This window comes from Anser anser (assembly GCF_964211835.1).
Source record: "Anser anser genome assembly, chromosome: 1".
NCBI lineage: Eukaryota > Metazoa > Chordata > Aves > Anseriformes > Anatidae > Anser > Anser anser.
In genome coordinates this window covers 15,535,883-15,551,836 of record NC_139720.1, presented here as the reverse complement: position 1 = coordinate 15,551,836, position 15,954 = coordinate 15,535,883, and the positions used below count along the sequence as shown (strand labels likewise).

At 37.3% G+C, this 15,954-nt stretch overlaps 1 protein-coding gene across 1 annotated transcript in view; it reads left to right on the top strand.

Annotated features, from left to right (window-relative positions):
- The window catches only part of COG5 (component of oligomeric golgi complex 5), a 186,695-nt gene that overhangs the window by 2,035 nt on the left and 168,706 nt on the right, over positions 1-15,954 (top strand). The window contains exons 3-6 of the mRNA XM_083851215.1: positions 62-119; positions 2,979-3,033; positions 3,133-3,202; positions 8,541-8,661. Coding sequence (XP_083707341.1) covers positions 62-119; positions 2,979-3,033; positions 3,133-3,202; positions 8,541-8,661 — 304 coding nt within the window. The remainder of the gene's footprint in view (positions 1-61; positions 120-2,978; positions 3,034-3,132; positions 3,203-8,540; positions 8,662-15,954) is intronic.

Below are 15,954 nucleotides of genomic sequence, written 5' to 3'. Positions count from 1 at the left end.
CCCTCTCATCTCCTTTCATTCTTCTATCGTGATTTCTCTTTTCTCTCTCTTTTTTTGTAAGGTTGTTGCAAGACATGAAGACCTGTTGGCTCAAGCAACTGGAATTGAATCCCTGGAAGGTAGGAACAGTTACCTTACTTGCTATTTATTATGAGTGAGGAAGCATTTTTAACATGTGCACAGGCAACATCATTCACTGTCCACTTTGTTTTTTGTAGCTACAGATCTTACTTCTGAGAAGTAATGTGGCAGTGTTTTTTTTTTTTTTTTTATGTCAGCAGATGGAGCTCCAGGGAGAAGATTTGACCGATACTTCCCTGGAATAACTACCTCATAGGAAAAAGTATCTTGATAATCAGTTCTGAGCAACTTTAGCAATCGAGTCTTTTTGACCTTTTAATATATATATTTTTCTAAATAAACCTAATTTTATTGCAGTATCTGTTGCTATAAATACCAAGTTTGTAAATGCTGCATGTGCATGTGTCGCATAGTTTAGAAATCTTAAGTGAAGGGGCTTTAACACGTGATCTTAACTGAACTGAGATTATTTTTTTCCTAGTAGGAAACTAGTAAATTAAATGCATACATTTGTGTTATTCCACTGTTTGGGTTCTGGCTTTTAATATAAACTGCTGACTTGTAAAGGCTTTACTTGAGAACCATGGAATCTGTACAGAAAAATGGTTGCAGAATATGGATCTGCCAGGAGCTCATTAGACCTGTCATTCTGCTCTGCTCTTTGACACTTGTTGGGAACTTTGTATGGTCTTGTTGTGTTTTTTTTTTTTTTTTCCCAGATAGGTATTGACTTCTATAACATGCTAATTTACATACACTATGAGATCCAAGCATATTCCCTTCCCCGTCTGTATTCTGTAACTTGCAGAGTAACTTGCCTTTGTCCCATCACCTGCTTTCAGGTTTTAGCATAAACAGGGAGTTTCTGGTTGCTGACAGTTGTAGTACCTCTGAGCAACTGGAAATTGTTGGATACGGTATTCAATTTTTGGCATTTGTGTGTAGATATAAAAATAGAGAAATGCTTATTTAATCTAGCAATGGTAGCCCCCAAATAGTTTTTTAAACAGTTGGAAAATTAAAGCATAGGAAGTCTGGAATCTGTGTTCATCCTCCAAATAAGGTGTTAAGAACCTGTAGTCGACATCTACATCTGTCTAGCGGATCAATATCTTCCGGTCACAATCTTCAGCAATTTGTGCTCAGTGGACCTGAGTGTTCAGAAATCGTGTTTGGTTTTGAAGCATTCCTACCTAAAATTGCTCTGAGGAAAGAGTGAAGTGTTTCAAAAAGAGCTGTTCAGTTATAAAACAATTCTATAGGTCGGGTGTGGTAACACATTTTTTACAGCTGATAACCAAAAGTAAAAATAAAATCTAATCTGCCTAAAAATTCTTGATTTTTTTCCATTAATATAGGGCTATTCTCCTTAAAAGGCCTCTACTATGTGTGAGAAATACGGGAGGGTTCTAATCCTGAGATTTGTAGACACTTGAAACATTAGTAGAAATGACAGTTTTGTGCAAGCTAAGATGGTATTTTAAGTATTGCAAAACCTTTACTCTGCCCAACTTGTCAAGTAAATTGCTGCTGGGGACTTTTTTTTTTTTTCAGGTCTGTTCACTTTGTTAGTTTGTACACTGATAAATACTCTTTTCTGGTTCTGTTTCTACAGATAGCTCAACAGGTATCTTGAATCCTGCGTTAGCTGAAGATAAGCTAGACAGTATCATCCTATATCTTATACAACAGATGCAGAGGGTAGATTACCTTTTTACCCATCCTAATAATGCCTTCTGGCAGGATTGTCTACAAAGCATACGCCAGACACGTAGCAATGTCACTTTACTGGCCCTCCCTTGTTCTAATGTAGAGTGCAGAATTCATCCTATTATATCTTCATCTTTTGGTGTGTGAGAATTGCATGCCTGTCCTTCCATCTATAGATGTCAGAAGACCCCCAAAGCTTACAATAAGCCAAGTTAATAGTTTTGAAATACAGGGAATATGGGAGTAGGCATATTTATACAATACAAACGAAATATGGTCCCAGTACAGAACAAGCTGAATAAAACACTATTAGCAGTAATTCTGTTTATCTTTTGTCTTTCTGTATTGTAGTTCTGTCTGATTTGATGAAGACAAGCTTGTAAACAGGGCTTTACAAAAACATGGAATGTTTGAGAGTGCTAGCAATAACTGAAACCGAAATAATTTCGTAGGTCTGGGTTTGCGTAACTTAATTAAATTCTCAGCAGGCTGATTCCACATTGCAAAAATGACTGCTACCCTTGACTGCTTTGTTTGCAATTTAGGAAGAAAAGAAAACCGTGCTTGTGGGTTTTCTTCGTGTTGCTTTTCCAAATTCATCTGGAACAAACACGATTAGGGTAGTTTGCTCTGTTTGTAATCTAAATTAGATGATCTCACAATGACATCGGTACCTTACTTTTTGCTAAAGATGCTTATGCACAGGAAGAAAATCTTGAAATGGAATTGCTTATCTTTTCAGTTTTCCCTGTCTGTTGGTTTCTCTGAACTGTCTAGTTCCTTTGTTAAACAAGTTGTGGCATTTTTTTATATCATGTTCAGCTGTTTATATCGGGTTATATGCGTTTGAACAGCATCTTGATCATCATTCTCTTAGAAAGCAACATCCTCTAAATATTATTTGAAACTTAACATATGATGAATTTGAGAGCAATATGTCTTCTGTAGGTTTTTGTTCTGTACCAGTAAATTTTTCCGTAACATTCAGTAATTCACTGATTACCTGCTCAGTTTATTTCCAAATATCATGTGTCTCATTCATTTAAATCTCTTTGAATGTTTTATTGTAAAGTGTGAAACGGCTTTTTTTTTTTTAATGTGGAAGTAGTCTGCAGGAGATGTAATTTGAGGATTAGTTCTTTCTATAATTGATGGGTGATGTGTAAAACATCTGCTTTATTTTGCAGGTGTCCTCCAAATGATGCAGACTAGAATTGGTGCCCTACAAAGTACTGTTGATAGGTATGCCATTCATGATGTGATTAGAAAGCCTAAATTCTTAATTGTTCCATCATGTACTTACTAATACTTCCACAAATAAACTTCTCTTCTAATTTTTAGAATTAGAGCCAAAATCATTGATCCCTACAACAAAATAGTATCACGCACTGCTCAGCTAGCAAAGCTTCAGGTAAGTTGTATTAAAAATACATTTTAAAAAGTCTTTTTAATATGCTTTGTTTCACAGTCCTCTAGTCCTCCCATGTGAATTGTCAGATATGGGTGGGATTTCCAGCAGTAAACTGCAGTTTGCTCTCAGTATTTCTGAGTAAAAGCATTTGCGTGTCTCCTCATGAACTACTGAGAACTGCTTCACATTACAAAGCAGGAAACTGACCTTTGCATTAGCTGTGTTAGTTTCTGGAGAGATGGTGGGTAAGAATGAAAGGCTATCAGAGCACAGGTTAATTAAATTTTCATTACTGTCTGGGTATATTTGATACTGTTATGATATCAGTGTATTGGAGATACTTTTCTCATTTACATTAGTGCAGGCTTAACTGTAGTTTAGTAAAGAGTTCTTTAGTAAATAGTTCTTTCAAGATGGCATAGGTGCAATTTACAGAGCCAGCTGGGGCTTCAGTGTTTCATAAGGCCAGGTATGTAGCTGTTCCTATCTTTTAAATATAAGTGGAGTCTACAGAGAGTATAGTTCTGTGTTAAAGGAGAGCAGTGTGAGAAAGTTTTTCACAGTGATGGTGAGGTAAGTGTCAAACACTTCTATTTCTAATTTTATTATAGTTGAATACTATTCCATAGATCTTCAGGAGTCAACATAGCTGCATTATTCAGTTTATGGTTTGAAAAGAAACACAACCCCAAATCTGTAAATGTTAAATGAGTTACTGTTTGGACTGTTTCTCTTCACAAATTTACCTTGAGTTTGCAGAGGTAGGAATTTATCTTTTAGTAGCAGAAATGTGAGCTGTACATATATGCTCAAGTAGATTGCCATTGACTGCTGCTGTACACTAGAGGAGGTGAGACTGCAAACAGTTGCACGCAGCCTCTAGTCTGGGGGCTGGTGGAGCAAGTGCAGTAGTCTCTTGGATGAAGTTCTGATATGTTCTACATCATTTTCAGTAGCAGTGAAGTTCAGCAGGAAGCTCTTACCAGTCTGTTCAGCCAGTTTGTTCAGCTGCTTCTCCTGTTCTTCCCAACTCCAGCTGTCACTGTTTTTGCCAATGGGCAAAGTTTCCATGACTTCCGTGTGCCAGGTTAGGTGCAGATTTTCTTTTTTGTTCTCTGGTGTACGTTGCAGCTGTGGAAAGTGTTGCAGAAATTTGAGGCTAAAGATCAAGATAGTTTCTTCCTTGACTTTACACAAAGTCAAACTGTGGAAGGCCCTGAACGTAGGCAATATTTGTTGGGTTTGCTTTGCTTCCTCTTTGCTATAGCAGGGGTATGACCTTACAGAGGTTACATGGATTTTTCTGTGGTGTGAAAGCATCATGCACCGAGGGGCTGGGGTCAGCATTACTCAGCCTGTGCCAGGGCATTTGTAATACCTGGCTTTTCTGGGCTGTGAGTCCTCTTGTTCTAAATGCCAGACCAAAAAAAAAAAAAAAAGGTGCAGGGTGAAGGCAGCCCTGCTAGGCTCCATCCTTGCGTCCATAGCTGCCTACTTATCTCAGCGCACAAAGAAAGGATGACTCCAGCTTGTCTACCAGTGAGAGTCCTTGGCATGAGAGCTGCTGTCCCCTTGTGTTGTCGGATATGTAAAGAGTGCATTATGTTGCTGTTGTGTCCTTTTTACCTGGTTGCCTTATTTGTTTAGGAAGGAAGGGCATCAGCACAGCAAACAACTCACTTCCTGGCTGTGGCACAGCTTATAAATGAGACACTTGTGGCATGGACACTTTCAAACGTGCTAATTTTATCATTTGATATACAGTTAGTAGAATAAGTAAAAAAAAAAAAAAAAGTAGGTGACTGCTAAAAGAGGATGCTTTCTGTCAAAATCTGTAGGGTTGGCAGTTATCCTTTGCTGCTTTGCGGAACTGTGTGGTGTTTAAGGGCCTCCTGTATTCGTGGTTGTATTACTTTAGTGCTTCTCCTTTGATTGCTATGGGACTGCTCACAAACTGAAGGAGTATTTGGCTTGCATAAAGCTAGATTTTGCTATCCTTAATTGTTTTTAATATAGTCTGGCTTTTTCATAAACATTCTCACTGCAAATTCATTGTCGAACTTCAAATCCAGTCCTGAATTCTAAATCTCTACTGTATGCTTGTATTATTTCTTGCTCTGCTCTTACAGCTTCATGGCATCCCAGGGGAGTAGTAGACTCACAAAGCTTACTTCCTACTTTAAATCATACTATCCTCTTCTGAGCACATTCATAGTCTTTCCATGGCATATCACAAGCTAAATGGGATTAGTTAACAGCTGAAATATGTAGAGTTTGTCCTTCAGAGAGTTATTTTCTGTGGAGTTCTGTTTCTACATATTTTCTTAATTTTGGATATATTAGAGTTTAAAAATCCCTGTAATATCAAAAATTTTGAAAGCTTTTTTATTTAAAAAACATATGTCTATAGCTTAAAATTATTCTCTCTTTAATGTGTTTTCCAGTAGCAGAGTTTTTCTTGGTACTACAGAACCTGAATAGTCAATGTAGTCTTAAGATAGTGGACTGTCCCATCTTTCTTCAGGCTTGTGTTACATATACAAGCACAAATGTATCTCATATATATTGTGTTGTATATACAAGCATATATATACATCACATATACATATGCAATTCACTTGCATTGTGATCTGGCAGCTATATGCAATTGCATATATGAGCTATGTGCTGGCAGAATTTCAAGTGGTCTTGTCTTTGTAATTAAGTCTTCCTTCAATAATTTCATAAAACTAAGTTAAGATTAAAAGTAAAAGGCTTTTTGTTTGTTTGAATTGTAGCAATAGTGTTGATACGTTGGTTTAAAATTCAGCAGATAACTGACATGCAATCTCCAGAAAAATTGTGTTTGATTTTTAATTTTATTAAAAACACTGGGCCTAACTCAGGCCACTGGCTTTGTTCCAAATTACTTCCTGCTTGAACAGCGGAATTTATTCCTTCTTAGATGGAAGCATCTCCTTTAGAAAAGCATACTATTTTGACTCCAGAAGTGACTGTTTCTTGAATTAATTCAGACTTCTGTTGTGCCAGTGGTCAGGCTTGATAATCTAGCATCCCTGAATAACTCTGCTACTAGATGCGTTTTTTATTTCCATTACACAGTCCTCATATATTGCATTCTTTTATAGTGACTGAGAGTTTTATTAAGTTTCACAAGTCATGTAAGTGGAAATACTTACTTGAAACATAATGTTTGTCAAGGGCACAATGCAGTAGTGATGGCTGTAAAGTTAAGAGCGCATCTTCAGGGTCTTTGGAATTTTCTCTCCCTCCTAATTCACAGGGTTAGAAGTTGTATCTAAATGTAGCTTTTCCTATCTCTTATTCAGCTCAATAGTCCTTTCAAAAGGTTGTTTCTTGGTATGGGAGATAACGAACAACAATCAAATGAAAGAGAAATATTCTTTGGCATGTAAAGTACAAGATGGTCAGAAGATAACTGAAGTTGAATTCCTAGGGAAAAACGTTAGTCAGAGGTACACAATTGGATTAGGAAACAATTAAATCTGAAGGCAAAGTAGTAATACTATGCCCTCTTATTTGATGAAGCACAGTGCACGATATCAAAAGCTATTTTTGATCCGTCTTGCAGAAATTTAGTTCACAGATATGAAAGTGATATGTGGATCAAGATTTTTCTAATTAAAGAAATGGATTAATAAAAACTGATATGTTAATCTCTCAAAAGCAGGATAAGCCCCACTTGGTTCTCACTAATGATAATAGAAATCATGTGCTTAAGTCATCTCAGAACGCCTAGGAAACTTGCACTTAATGCTATGTGATACAGAGCCGAAAGCAATAAGAGTAAGCGTGCTTTTGGTGATTTGTCTCTGTGGGGCTTTTGTAATTTTTCCTTCCTTTGTTGTGCCTAGATGTTGAATAAAATGTTAATATATGTATTTCCATTGTTTTATGCTGGCGTACAGTAGGGATTGGCAAGTTGTGCAGTCCGCTGAATATTGGTTGAAGGGACTTATTTTTATATACGAAAATATGCATGCTTAACATTAGTTTTCAAGACATTAACTTGAGTCTAAAAAAAGGGTTCAAAATCTGTCAGGTACTAAATATTTTTTAAAGTAATTTTAATTTCATTTTGGTATCCATCAGATAAACATTTCAGGAGGCTTTATAATCAGTACAAGGGAAAACAGCTCCGAACAGCTGTGTCTTACTCATTCCAAACTTCTTACTTACCTCTCTTGTTAATCTGATTGCAGATGCTGGAGACAAGTTTCAAAGTAATGCCAGTGACTGTACTGAAATCCATATACTTTTCTGCCTTCTCCTAAATCACATTTCTGAATTGTAATTTCGATGCTAGCCACTCCAGAATATTGCTTCTCCTGTAGCACGTACCTTCTAACCTGACTGGCTCAGTCCAGTCCTAGGTGAACTCTGTTATTTATCTCTGCTCGTTCTATGGTCTGTCTCTTTACTGGCCTCTAAAAACTTTCATGCATCTTTAGGACTCCTCTTATGTCATCAGAACCCTCTTCCATTGTAAGACTTAAAAAATTCATCATGCACTTGATGTAACTCTTTTTGTCTCTGTTATTTACTGCGTAGAATGAGAAAACCTGTTTGAAAACATCGGTTGAGTGAAAAATGGTGAAACTGTTATGTTTGACTCAGATGTCAGCAATATCTTTGTTCTGAATTGGTGCTAAGGAAAACATGATGGAAATATTTTTCCTGAAAATTTGCATAGGCATCCATCTTAATTTTAAGCTAAGAGTGCCATGTATTTTCGTAAACCTGTGAAATAATATGAACTAAGAGTTGACTGCATGTAGATGACTGGCCTTAGGTTTGATGAAAATGAATCTTTCATACCTTCTTACCGTAAGAGCCAATATTTATAACAACATTTTTAAGCCTTTAAGTTTTATTGTCCTCAGTAGTAAATGGTGCTATTTTGCTTATTTTGGATCAATATTTAATTGGCAAACCCAACTTCTTAATTTTACTCATGTTTAGAGAGGGGAAAACTATTTAGCAGGGGTGCAATACATAAAAAAAAAAGTTCATTTCTGGATAGAAATAGAATATATCTCTGTCATGGGGTCCTAAATTTCCTTCTTTTTTTTTTTTTTTTTTGCTAGTAACAACAGCATAATCTCAGTAGCCCAGTAAATATAATTTCCAGCTGTTGAAAGTATCTGTCATTGCATTAAATTGTGAAAAAAAAAAATCCTTTTCAATACTCCAAAGTTCTTTGTTTTTATTCACATTCGTATTTCCTTTTTGGTTAAAATATTTCCATATTTGAGGCCCAAGATTATGTGATCGTAATGAGCTGATAATATCCTCTAACGCTAGGATTTCTCTGCAGGCTGCCTGCGACTTGCTGCGGAGGATAATACGTATCTTGCATCTCAGTAAGAGACTTCAAGGACAACTGCAAGGAGGAAGCAGGGAGATAACAAAAGCTGCCCAGAGTCTCAATGAACTTGGTGAGTCCTTCTTAGTTACTTTTAGAGGCATTTTTAGATTGCATTCATATGACTTATGATAGTGTTTGATTTAACAAGCAAAGAACCCCCTAAAACTTTTTACTGTGGTTCTCTCTGTTTCCTGACTTGAATTGAGAAATGGCGTGGACAGAACTCTGTTCTGAATTTGTTACCTTCATTCAGTATCTTCAATTTTTTCATATGACTTCTCTAGATAAAGGTATTTAATATCATGAAAATTTTGTGGTAACTTAAGTTTTTTGGGGGGCAACAATTCTTACAGATAATTAATTTCTGTCTGGTTTGTTTTGTTACGGGAAACCCTTGTTTCCCCTAGCAGAACGGGTCTCCCCAGGCGTCCAGAATTCACTCACAGTCAACTTCTTATTAAAACGGCGAGAATTTAGTAGTACCCGTATATCACCTTGAGCTGGGTGCCTCCAAGGAGGGGCCCTGCTCAAAACTTTCTCCGGGTTCTTATACCCATACAATCTTCATTTTGTCCACTATAGTCCAAACAGTCCTTCACACATACACGTTATGTTCCTTCAGAAGGGTGGTTTTTTGTTGCAGGGCAGCGTGGCTTCTGTTGTCTCCCAGGACAGGATGTCTCCTGTTACCTCCCCAGGCAGGGTGGCTTCTGTTCAGGGCAGGCTCTGATCTGGCGCCATCTTTGGTCAGCACATCCCCCCCTTCCCCATCGTCGCACCCAGGCCTTCCCGGTGCCGCTCATTATTCCTTACGTACCAGCATCCTTTTTCCCTTTCAGTTTGTATAAAATACCTTCAGAGGTGACAGATTATATATTTAGCTTTAGGAAGACATTGCAGTACAGTAAAGCATAATTTGAATGACAGCTTGTGTCTTAAAAGAAATTTATTGGCCCTTTGACCTTTATGAAAACCGTATGTGATGTGATACACAGATACCTAGGCTAATTCAGATGCTGGAAGCATTCTGCTGCGGTAGTGACTAATTTACCCTGGATTTTACTGGCTTGTAGAAAGAGTGATACAATACTTCTCGTGACACTCATGTTACATTGCTAGACTGTTTTTCGTTCTTCAGCTAGCTTGGGTACTTCCACACGGTGCTGCAGGAAGCAGCGAAGAACATCCCATTAGTCTTGGAGATCAGTCATCACTGTTGTATATGGTATCTTGCCAGTTGTTTCTCCTTTGGTTTAATTTGGTATTCTAATTTCAGCTTCCAAAAATAGGTTGTGGGAGGGTTGAACTATCAAACATTCAGAATCATCCTGAGGTTTATTGTGCATATTTGTCACTACTGCTTCTCTTATACTGTGTAATCAAAAAATTATTAGACAATGATTTAGTCTTATAATTAGCAGATGCTATGTTGCAAATGGAAAGTTTAAATATTTATTTAGTTTATCAGTTTGGCTGAAGCACTAGAGCATCAATTGTAGTGTTCTAAGCTAGTATATATTTTTTTCTACTGCATCTTGTTTTTGGTCTCTCCTCTCATCATGAGGATATATAAGTAATGCTGTCTTTTAACTGCCTGAATTACTGCCTTAATTTTGGGATTAATCTGAATGCTAGTTTCTATTCAATTAATTAGTACAATTTAATGGTAATATAGGAGATGTTTACGCTATCTTGTGTAGTTTTTAGGATTTCTTTAAGAGAAAGAATATGCCTTTTATTACTCTCCTTCCTCTTTCTTCTACCATTTAAAAGGAGAACTTCCACTTTCTTTTGTTAAAGTGCCACAGTTTTTTTGAGTTTCTTGTTTTCAAATACTTGGTCTTTTCCTGAAGCTTGTGAAAGTCTGAGTAATTATTATTGTTAAAGGGAAATGTGTTCCCTTAGGAAGCACTCTTGATTTTCATCCTACAATACATGGGAGAAGCCAAAGCTTGTGGCCCTTAATTTAATTCTGGACAGTTTATAGCCAGGTAAAATCCCTTGTCTATTTCTCCCTTCTTCTCTTTTCCTGATCTCTCTTCCTTTCTCCTCTCGTACTTCTCTATCTGCATCCCTCCCTCACCTTTTAGCTCTCTGCTCTTTGTTATTCTCTGCTGCCTACCTTGGCTGTTCTGAATTTTTCCTGCCTCCCAGATGGCCATGAAGGCCAGCGCCTGGGTGCATGGGAACACCACGGTGCAGAGAGGCCAGAGCAGGGTCTGTCCTGTTTGGTGGTGGTTTACTAGGAGTGGGGTGACTCTGCTCACAGGGGAGGAAAATGCACAGTGGCTGGGGCCAGCGCTGTTCAGGGCATGTTGTAGGGAAATGTGATGTAGTGCCCTGTGGCATTGGGAGGGTGAGAAGCATGGAGAACAGACACTGGTTATTTGGTGGTGGGATGCGAAATCTTTGGGAGGGTTTAGGAAATACTGCAACATCTGATGGTAGTAAGTAGGTGGTAGAGATGGGCAGTGTGAAAGCCTGGTGTTGGTTAGGGAGCTCTGCATCATGAAGGCTTGCTTTTGAAACGGGGATCACAGCCAATATTAATAATAATCTGTGTTTTCAGCCAGATGTTTCTGAATATCCCTTTTGGCTGCTATTCAGGGAAAAATTCTTCCCATTGTTTGTTACCTTTCTGTCGTGCTTCTAGTGCAATATAATTTCTGCTTTGTGAAATCATCAGCAGCATGATTTTACTATGAAAGTTCTGCATTTTTTATAGTGTAATATAACGTGCTTATAGGTTATTCTTAGTGGGGTCTTGGGATACTGGACATTTATTTTTACATACTGATACACTCTGTGTATATGTATGGTGTGCAGGAAACCTTTGTGTGTGTCCATTTAGGTATATGCATACAAGAAACACTAGCTTTTACTGAGAAGGGTTTTTTCTTCCTGGGTACTTTGTTAAGTTGCTAGTAGCCTGCAGAACTGCAGAACAGCAGATGATGTTAGGAACTTGACTCTGAAAACATCTGGTAATATTTTCACTGAGATCTCTACTTAAAGCTGAAGTAGACTTAAAATTCCTCTGTGTTAGACTTTTGCATTGTTTGAAATTAACTTTCCACTTAACACAGTAAGAAGAAAAAATGAATTCAGTATGTAATTTTTGGAGATTAAATGGTGTGTATGTGTGTATATAAATATATATATTTATATATAAACCTTCTTCTGCAGTTCATCCACCTCCTAACACTTCTTTGGGTCCCCTATCAAAGTAGAAGCAGAGCTGTGATAGTTCATTAAATGAGCTACAGAGCTGTGATAGTTCATTAAATGAGATAATAGCTGGTTCTCTGGTTTATTCTTCATATTATAGAATCTGTTGCAGCATATGGGTAGGTAAAGCGCGTGACACATTCAGGTGTCACGCAGTGGGTAATACAGTGGATTACATGCCCTGACTACTCTTGTTTGTGATGCTTTTATACAGATGTTTTATAAAGTGAAAAAGAAATGTTCCTAAGCAAGCTTAAACAATAGAATGTGAAAAAGAAAATGGTATGCTATAGACAGTTCTCTTTTACAGAAGAAATTCTATAGGTATTGAAAAATCTGCTGTCTTCTACGTGCATATGCAGAAATTACTGTCTCTAGTTGTCGCTAACTGATCAGTTGAAGTTGAAAAAATTAGCAGTTGCACTGTGAATAGCTGGACAAGTTGTTAATTCCATTTATCATTTACAGAGCTGGCTATGGACAATAAAGGATTTATATCTTTTGTTTGTTCAATAACTATAACTTGATGTCATCGTTATTCATACAAATGCTTAGAGTTCTAATTATAATAAACCCCTAGTCTCTGTGTATGGCTGCATTATAATTTATTTTACAGCAAGTGAATTTATTTGCTTGAATGACCTTGTGAGCATGTAAAACTTGGAGACATGCTTTCGCAGCGACCATAATTTTGCTCTTTGGTAAACTCAGAGTTAGTCTGTGACTAAGCTGTGCAGCCATAAAATGAAGGGGAGGGGATATTGAAATATTTAATTAGATGTCTTCAATATAGAAGTTGCTCTGGGAAATACTGTCTTCCAGGTATTTTAGGAGAGGAGAAGATGGGGGAACGTAGGACTGTGACCTCGATTTAAAGGTACATAATTGTACAAAGAAGGCAAAATATTGACAGATATGAAGGTCTAGCTAAAATGGAGAAAGTCCTAGATAAGTATCATGATCTTTCTAAGAGGCTAGCAAAGCTTGCAGAAGGCAGTTATTTAGTCTCAATAACAACAGAAGACTTGAGAGAAATAAAGAGAAATAGAGCTCACTCTTGTAAAGAAGTGTAGGCTGGATAGAGAAAACTGAAATTATGATATACATGTTTTTGAGTGAAATAGTTTGAGGGAAGTCATTTGGCTATGTCTGGAAAGCTTTTGTTTTTGTAGCTGGCATAAGGTAGGTAGTGGTAACTCTGTCTTTTGAAGTGCATCCAGGAACTAGTGACATCCACAGAAACGTGATTGTGATTTTGGGCCTGAACCATTCTCCTATGAAGAATAGAAAAAAGTACCTTTCCAAGGTAAACAAGATGTGTCATGGTATCATTTAAACAGGGAAAAGCCTGGGTACAGCTGGTAAGTCTGTTAGAATCAAAATTAAAGGAAATGGGAGGAGGAAAATGACCTCTTCTGGTGCCTTGACGGGTGTTGCATTGGTAGAACCTTGTCTTATCAAGTATGGAAGTTTCTATGTTTGTGTGGTTTTCTAGTATTCCTGCTACATGCAGTAACCTGGAGTTTCCACTGAAAGGGAGCACCACTGTAGATTGTGAAGCTATCTATAGTCTTACGGCTCTTGACACCCAGTTTGTATCATACAGCAACACAAAGTAATGCTTGGTTGAGGGAAAAATGAAATTTCTCTGTGAAAATTAAGTTTCTTTTTAGATTTTGTTCTTGTAGAACTTCGTGACGTAGAACTTCGTTGTATAATGGCACACAGTCACTATTTTCCCTACTTTTGAAAATGCCAATGTCATTAAACAGAGTAAAATCTTTCCAAATATTTTAAACATAAGTCTACTTTTTTCTTCTGTGTAGCTGTTAAAACATGGACCTATTCCATAGAAAGGAGAGTGTGTACATACATATTCCTTTGTGCACATATATATCTGTGTATGTAGATATTTTAAATATAAATAATATGTATGTTCATTCTAATGTATCCCAACTGCTTTTCAGAGTAATCTCATTATTCTTAGTGGTTATCTTGGATAATTCCCAGGAGAGAGAGATGAGAATCCAGAAGACTGGAATGTTTGCCTTTTTGAAAATACAACTCACTGGCTCCTATTTTACGTAGACAACTCTAACTTAAGTTCTTTAAGCAAAGGAACTCCAGAACAAATAAACTGTAGGAATCTAGAATATAAAAATGCTGTTAAATACTAAACCACTTGAATCTTGTTTAAATGACTTCATTTTCTTCCTTGGCAGCATAGCACATCTTCAGACTAGAGAAATCAATGACTGCCCAGTAGTTTGATTTAAATGGGGCTCTCGACACTGTGTCATATTAGCAAGCTCAGCAATATAATGCAGATGAAAATGTTGTACAGTAGAAGCAAAGTTTTGAGAAAACTGTGCCCGAAAAGTCATCATCAGTTGTTCACTGTTGCACAAGTGAACATACATCAAGTGGGGTTTTGTTGAAATGTGTTCTAGTGTTTTCATTAATGAGTTGAGTGATGTAATATGGTATATATCCTTATTAAATTTACAAGTACTAATCAAGCAGAGAAGAATGGAAAGTATGCTGGGAAACAGGATTAGAATGAAGAATATTCTTAGCAAATTGGAGATATGTCTTAGTTGAATTGCTTTCATTTCTCTTCCAGACAAGTGCGAAGTCCTAGCAATAAATACTTGTAATTAACAGCAGAAATACAAGAAATGACTGTGTAGGTAGTAGTTCTACAGGGAGACCTGTGCTTAGATGAAGGCTTGATAGTTCTTCACAAATTGAGCGCAAGCCAGTTGTTCATTTGTTTTGTAACAACGTGACATTGCTGGTAATGAAAATCATACTGATCTTTGTAAGGGAGGGTGTTTTGTGCAAGGCACTTGAAACCTTCTTTTGTTCGTGCTTCAGCTGGAGTATCAAGCCTCTTTTAAGGCACCTCATTCAAGGAAGGCGTAGGTTAATTGGAGAAAATCCTAAGTACAGCAATAACGATGGCTGAAGGTCTTGAGGATGGGCAGCGGGTGGAGGAACTGAAAGTGTGTGGCTCTTTGGTTTGGAGAAGAGGGGTTCGAGAGGCGCAGTAACATTCTTCAGATAAACCAAAGTTTTCTAGATGGGAAGGGAGTAAATAGCTCTCCACATCCCCTGTGATCAAAACAGTAAGTAATGGGCCTAAAATGAAACAGAACATTTTTATCTGAAATGTTGGGAGATCTTTTCATTGCTGCCCTGAAATTATCATTACGGGCAGAAGCGGTATTTGGAGGTTTTTTAAAAGCAGTTTAGACAGATGTGTCAGCAATACTTTAGATAGAGGTGCTTTTGCTTAGGCAGGAGTAAGGTGACCTACTACCAGCTCGGAGGTACTACCCCTCCTTTACCCTCCCCTCTCCTCCCCTCCTCTGTTAATAGAAATTGTATTATAGTGAAGTTTTGATTAATTGAACTGCTTGATGTTCAATTTGCTTCCCATGAGTTGGTTTGTTAGACACTGTCCAGTTACCTCCTAGAATCGTAGGACAGTGCAATTGAAAAATTCATGCCGCCACTTTAGTTCAGCTTTTTCTTACCAGTCCTTCAGATGAAATAGTAGATAAATCTCAAAGACCTTCAGCTCACCCATCTGGCACAATTACTTCTGTTCTGGTTACTCACTGTGTAACTGACAGTCAAGTGAACTTCACACAGCTTGTCATGTTACTGGAGTGCTGCAAAAGTGACCCTCAAAAGCTGTTATGTCAAAACTCTCTGGAGAGTGCAGTGAGCACAAGAGGGAAGGTGGTACTGACTGTGTGGATGTAAATGCCGTATCTGTACCTTTTTTCCTTTGCCAAGACAGAAGGCAAGATATCCATCTCTCAGAGATCCACTTGGTTTTAAGAAATATGTTAATTTACCCGTTTAGGTTTTTAATAGTTGAGAATGATGATGCGTAGTATTTAGTGTTTATCAAAATACTAAGTACCACTAGTCAGTATTCAGGAAACAACAGCTCTAATTAATTGAAAATGTAAATAACTCATTTTAATAGTAAGGGTTCATACTTGTTTTATACCAATTATCCATATATGTTGCAAGTTGTAATTAACTGTGCATATTGTTTCCACAGTGTGTTTTATTAATTTAATATGACACCAAGTTGGGAGGTAGTGTCGATCTGCCTGAG